At 40.2% G+C, this 6,811-nt stretch overlaps 1 protein-coding gene and 1 non-coding gene across 2 annotated transcripts; one reads left to right on the top strand and one right to left on the bottom strand.

Annotated features, from left to right (window-relative positions):
- Window positions 1-2,924: 2,924 nt before the first annotated feature.
- On the top strand, window positions 2,925-3,008 carry TRNAL-CAA (transfer RNA leucine (anticodon CAA)). The gene has a single exon. It is a non-coding gene; the product is annotated as a tRNA-Leu (tRNA).
- A 731-nt stretch (window positions 3,009-3,739) lies between these two features.
- On the bottom strand, window positions 3,740-6,391 carry LOC112789128 (amidophosphoribosyltransferase, chloroplastic). The gene has a single exon (XM_025830887.3). The coding sequence runs from the start codon at window positions 6,014-6,016 to the stop codon at window positions 4,271-4,273; it is 1,746 nt and encodes a 581-aa protein (XP_025686672.1). The 5' UTR covers window positions 6,017-6,391; the 3' UTR covers window positions 3,740-4,270.
- Between the last annotated feature and the right edge of the window lie 420 nt (window positions 6,392-6,811).

The raw sequence follows: 6,811 nt of genomic DNA, 5'->3' as shown, positions 1-6,811 counted from the left end.
TCTTCTTCTGTTCTTGGTAACACTACTCCCTTTGAGCGTCTTTATCGTACTTCTCCCGATTACAGTTCCCTCCGTGTTTTGGGTTGTGTCTGCTTTGTCCTTCTTCAGCCTCATAAACACAATAAGCTTGAACCTCGGGCTTGCATGTGTTGTTTTCTTGGTTATGCTTCTGAACATAAGGGTTATCGTTGTTGGGATCCTATCTCTCGCCGTATTCGTATATCTCGTCATATTGTCTTCTGGGAGCATCACATGTTCTCTAGTTTTTCCTCTTTTGAGTCCATTCCTTCTACTACGTCACCGTTTTTTACTAACCCAAATGTTGATCTCTTTCCTAGTGATGATACTATAGGGTCTATCCCAAGTCCACCCCTCGAGGCTCCTGCTCCACCGCCTTCTCCATCTCCTGATGATTCCAGACCGGACGGCGATTCCGCTCCTACCGTCATGCCTCCTCCTCCCACTCGTTCTTCTCGGGTAAGAAATCCACCTCCTCATCTTCTTGATTATCATTTCTTTTCTACTATTCTTCATCAACATGAACCTAAGTCATTCAAAGAAGCCTCCACAAATCCAAATTGGCAAAAAGCAATGCAGGAAGAAATACAGGCACTTGAAAAAGCACATACTTGGGATTTGGTTGATCCTCCTTCTGATCAGGAAGTTGTGGGAAGTAGATGGGTATACAAGATCAAGACTTGATCTGATGGCTCTATTGACCGTTATAAGGCACGCTTGGTTGCTCAAGGTTGCACGCAAGAGTATGGTATTGATTATGAAGAGACTTTTGCTCCTGTTGCTCGCCTTACATCTGTTAGAGCTCTCCTTGCCATTGCCGCAGTTAAAAAATGGCCTCTCAGTCAGATGGATGTGAAGAATGCATTTCTTAATGGGGACTTGAAACAGAAAGTCTATATGAAACCACCTCTGGGATATCCTTGTCCTTCTCGTAAGGTTTGTCTCCTTCGCAAGGCACTTTATGGACTTAAGCAAGTCCCTCGTGAATGGTTTGACAAGTTCAGCACTACCATATGCAGTCTTGGTTTCACTTCTAGTCCTCATGAGAATGCCCTCTTCATTCGTAAAAGCGAACCTGGAGTTGTCCTTCTACTTTTATATGTTGATGACATGATCATTACTGGAGATGATGTTGACAATATCTCTGATCTGAAGACCTCACTTCACCATACCTTTGAGATGAAAGATTTTGGTTCTCTCAGCTATTTTCTTGGTCTCAAGGTCATCTCCACAGATGATGGCATCTATCTCTCTTAGGCTAAGTATGCTTCAGATCTTCTTGCTCGCGCTGGAATTACAGATAGTCGCACTGAGTCTACTCCTATTGAGCCTAATGTTCGATTTACCCCTATGGATGGCACTGCTTTGGATAATCCGACTCTCTATCGACAGTTAGTTGGCGGTCTCGTCTACTTGACTGTCACCCGACCAGACATTACCTATCCAGTTCATGTTCTCAGCCAGTTCTTGTCAGCTCCTCGTACTACTCACTATGCGGCAGTTCTGCGCATTCTTCGCTATGTCAAAGGCACTATATTTCATGGCCTTTATTTTTCTGTCCATTCCTCTTTGACTCTTCAGGCATACTCCGATGCTGATTGGGCTGGTAATCCCACTGATCGTCGTTCCACTACTGGTTACTGTTTGTTCCTTGGCGACGCTATCATTTCTTGGCGTGCTAAGAAGCAAACCTTCACCGCTCGCTCAAGCACAGAAGCTGAATACCGTGCCCTCGCTGACACCACTGCTGAGATTATCTCGGTTCGTTGGCTTCTCGAAGATCTGGATGCTCCTCAGTCGTCTCCTACTAATGTTTTTTGTGATAACCGCAGTGCTATTCAGATTGCCCATAATGATGTGTTTCATGAACGCACCAAACACATTGAGATTGATTGTCATTTTGTTCGGCAACGTATTCTTATTGATGCTGTTCGTCTCATTGGTGTTGGAACACTGGATCAGACTACTGATATCTTCACGAAAGCTCATCACCCGACTCGTTTTTGGGCTTTGTTATCCAAACTCAAGTTGGTCTCTTTAGCTCCCACTTGAGTTTGAGAGGGGATATTAGAGAATCATTAGAATCAATTTAGATAATCATTAGAATCAATTAGTATCGTCTATATTTATATAGTATATCTGTACATTAATTGTAGGATTATATGTCTTTATTACTTTGATTTATTTAGCACCTATAAATACTCCTTATATATTGTACCTTTGAACACAACTCAATAATACACTTTTCAGATTACTCTCTCAATCTCTTGTTTCTAACACCAAGAATCCGTACCTACCTTACCTACAGGCAAACTCGCACCACATCCTACCTTACCCGCAGCGGGTCGGGTAGACAAAACCCTACCCGAACGGATTGGTCTGGCTTAGATACCCATTTGATAGGATATATATTGCTAGCCCTAGTTTAGATGACTACTTTAATATTATAATAGTTTACAATTTTAACCTCTTTAAAATTATGTAATAAATTATTGTGAGAGTAATTGACAACCAAAAAACTTGGACATCAACTCTGGGCATTCCCAGTTATGTAGTACATGGATATAGTGTATAGATAATTTTCAGTTTTTCAATTCTGTGAATGTTTTAAAAACCTTAAAAAAAAGGACGTTTCTCGTACCAATGACTCTTAAGAATTGAAATGAAAAACAATGGGCTCAACTATTTGTTGCTGTTCATTTATAAGTCCAAAATCTATATGTTTTCGTTACAAGATCAAAATCTTGGCTCATTATGATTAGACGGATGATGAGGGCGTAAGGCCTAGCCTAAACCACCAACACCTCCCTCCAAACAAAAAAATTAACAGACCAACAAAAAAAAAACAAAATAAATTAAATAAAAATTTTTTTAATAAGCTAAAATGATCAACTTTAAGCACACGTGTTAGGATGGCCGAGTGGTCTAAGGCGCCAGACTCAAGTTCTGGTCTTCGAAAGAGGGCGTGGGTTCAAATCTCACTTCTGACACTTCTAACCTAATTTATCTTATGTCTCATTCTGGGTTTATGCTTTGCCTTTTCAGTTTTCACTTATCTATACGGGTTCCATATGGCTTTAGATTTGCACCAAAGCAATGGATCATCTGAAAGGGTTGTACTGTTACTGTATACTTGATTTGATTCGCACAGTAGCATTTCTCTAATTATTATTGTTATGTTGACTTGAATGCGGGGTCAACTTATATTTTCTGACTGCACCACTTATTTATGGCACCGTTTTCTTCAGCGAATGATGGTTAGAAGTTAGAACCTCATTTATGAGAAATCTGAAAGTGGAGACCAATGTCCAATTGTGTGCAATTCCGTTTAGAACAGCATCGCATCTTCACACCATCAACGAAATTCACTATAAATTGACAACTGTTTTGTTCCATCAAGTCAAATTTAGCATTGGATTCTTTGCACCAATTTTCTGAAGTGTAAAAGATTCTTATCTCGAGACGAATTTCGCTTAAAGGTTCCTATAAACTTTGATTGGACGATACTAATTTGATAATTTCTAAGTATGCTCCAATTAGTTTGGGATTTGTGAGAATAAAAACATTGCAAACACCACCCTTATCTTTGCTTGGGTGGTATTTTCATTCTGCCAGTTATCTATGAATATGATCTAGTGTTTATTCTAAAATTCGTTTCTAATTTTTACCTAGTTTAAGAAATATACACATACAACGAAAAAAATTTCATGGATGAGTAACGAATTTAAAAGAGAATCTACATTAAAAATAGCAAAAGGAAAAACATCCAAGTTCTTGATTCTGATAATCTTATACCACTGTTCTAAGTTCTCTAATAAATAGCAAAAGCTCCAAATATCAGTTCTCAACAGAGACCAAAAATAAGTACTAAAGATTGGCCTTATGAACAAACCGAATCATTCGGAGCTCACCACCGTGTAGTTAGATGGCTTGACATTATCTCACCTAAACACGAAAAACTTAGGTACCATATAACATCATGGAACCAATAAAAATGTTTGAGTTACTCATTTTGCATCGTATATTAGGCTCCCTAATCATTATTACTATTATTATTATGACTACTAATAGCCACCTGAAATGGGATGACATGATACCCAATTCAATAATAATAGAAATGTGAATTCACCTGTACACGATGCAAAACGAATACAACTATCACGATTAATGGAGAACCCAAACATTATGCAATTGTAAACCCCCCAAGCACTTCAAAAAGATCACAAAATTGTACTAGTACACAATTTCATTGTCAAAAAACAGTACCAGCAGCCTTAACCTCTTTAGGAGTTCTTGTTGGTTGTGGTGGTGTTGTTGCTTGAACCCAGCCACCATCAATGGTTTCCAAACTCCCATTCAACCCATCATCAACAAAGTCACCAACCCTCTTCACCTTAAGTTCTCTTGGCTCAACAGGGTACTTCCCAGAGAAACAAGCATAACAGAAATTTGGGGACTCATTGCCCAACAAATTCCTCAAGCTATCAAATGGAAGAAAAGCAAGTGAATCGGAACCAATAAAATCCCTAATCTCCTCAACACTCATCCTATTAGAAATCAACTCCTCAGAGCTTGGAGTATCCACACCATAGTAACAAGAACCAATGATTGGTGGGCTTGCAATCCTCATGTGAACCTCTTTGGCACCAGCCTCCTTCAACAACCTCACAATCTTTGATGATGTTGTTCCTCTCACAATTGAATCATCCACCACCACAACTCTCTTCCCTTCTAGAACCGCACGAACCGGCGATAGCTTAAGCTTCACGCCAAAGTCCCTAATCTTCTGAGAAGGTTCAATGAAGGTCCTCCCAACATAGTGGGACCTAATTAGCCCCTGCTGGAAGGGGACACCGGCTTTCGCGGCGTATCCAAGCGCCGCGACAACACCGGAATCAGGCACAGCTATGACAACATCACAATCAACAGGGCTCTCAGTTGCAAGAATCTCACCAAATTGCCTTCTAGATTCATACACTGACCTACCAAAAACAACAGAATTGGGTAAAGCGAAGTAAATATGCTCAAATATACACTGTTTGGGTTGCGGATGAGACATGAGGCAGAGACTCTGAATTCCATTGTTGTCAACAACAATAACCTCGCCAGGGTACACTTCTCTTTCGTAAGTAGCTTCAATCAAATCAAGAGCGCAAGTTTCAGAAGCAAAAACCACAGAACCGTTGCTTCTTCTTCCCATAACCAAAGGCCTAAATCCAAACGGGTCCCTAACAGCAACAAGCTTGTCCTCTGTAACAAACACCATTGAATACGCACCTTCGAGCTTCTCACAGGCGTCAACGATTCTCAGAATAAAAGGTCGGTGCTTCGAAGTTGCGATGAGGTGAAGAACCACCTCAGTATCAGACGTTGTGTTGAAGATGGAACCGTTGTCTTCCATTTTTGCCCTTAAGGTTCGGTAATTTACGAGATTACCATTGTGAGCGACGCCGACGGAGCCAAAGCGGTATCCGGCGACGAAAGGCTGGACGTTCTTGAGCATGGACTGTCCGGCGGTGGAGTAACGGACATGGCCGATGGCGAGAGAGCCGGAGAGCTGGTCGAGCTTGGACTCGTTGAAGACGTCGGAGACGAGGCCGACGCCGGTGATGGATTGGAGGACGTTGTTGTTGACGGTTACGATTCCGGCGCCTTCTTGGCCGCGGTGCTGGAGAGCGTGGAGTGCGAGGTAACAGAGGCGGGAGGCTTCGGGGTCGCCGTAGATTCCAACGACGCCGCACTCTTCGCGTGGCTTTTCGTCGTCATCGGAGAAGGAGAAGGGAGACGAGTGTTGGTGCTGTTGTGGTTTGGGGATTGGGGAGTTGTGGTTGTGGGATGTGGCGGCGCGTGTTGTCGTGGTGGCGGTGGGTTTAGGGAGGGTTTTGTTGTGGAAGAGAGGGAGAGAGGAGGGTTTGGAGAGCGCGGTGGTGGTGGTGGTGGTGGTGGCGGCGGTTGATGAGAGAGAAGAAGAGAGGTTTGAAAGTGAAGTAGCGGCCATGAGCGAATGGTTCAAGAGATTGATGGTGTCTGGTGTGCGCTGATGCTACGGGGTAAACAAGACTCGGATGCTTTATATTTCTTCTAGGTTTGTGGATTCAACACAAATTTTCTTCTTTTTTTTTTTTAAATAAAAAATCAAAATATCATAAGAATCTAATTTATATATAATACAAAAGATTTTATGCGATTTTTAATTCATAATAATTAAAAAATCTTTGTTATTTAATTGAGTTAGATTTTATTTTAAAATTAAATATATGACAACCCGTTGAAGAAATTTCTAAAATAAAATAGTTTCTTCGATTTCAGATATTTTTCGTACATTTCAAAAATTTTGTTTTGTTATTCATTAAATGTTGAAAAAGAATAATAATCTCCAAATTTCTCTCTCTCTTTAAATTTTATATTTTCTACCTATTCAGTCCGAAAAGCTTGTGTGAACTGTGAACTCGCCTAACGGCTTAGGGTGTGTTTGGTAATCACGTTTGAAGGAAAAAAGTACGTTAGAGTTTCTTAAAAGCTTCACTTTTTTGTTTGGCTAATTTTCTTCTTTACAAACGCAGAAGTGCTTTTGTTCCTAAACCTCGTTTACAAGAAGCAATAATTTTTAACTTCTCCGTTGCACTAACGTGCTTTTGGCTAATACCTTCAATATTTATTTTTCTTTTACCAACTTTATCTTTTATACATATTATTGCATTATTTATAGAATTCTTATTATTCTTCTCTATATGAATTTTTTTATTATTTTTATTAATTTTTTTATTTGACATTATATATTTTTATAGTTATA

Source organism: Arachis hypogaea, chromosome 3 (assembly GCF_003086295.3).
Source record: "Arachis hypogaea cultivar Tifrunner chromosome 3, arahy.Tifrunner.gnm2.J5K5, whole genome shotgun sequence".
NCBI classification, from domain to species: Eukaryota; Viridiplantae; Streptophyta; class Magnoliopsida; order Fabales; family Fabaceae; genus Arachis; species Arachis hypogaea.
The sequence above is the reverse complement of the archived record's forward strand: the minus strand, read 5'-3'. Positions and strand labels throughout refer to the sequence as shown.

Excerpts from the sequence above, each read along its gene's own strand:
- LOC112789128 (XM_025830887.3), bottom strand. The coding sequence starts at position 6,016 with ATGGCCGCTACTTCACTTTCAAACCTCTCTTCTTCTCTCTCATCAACC.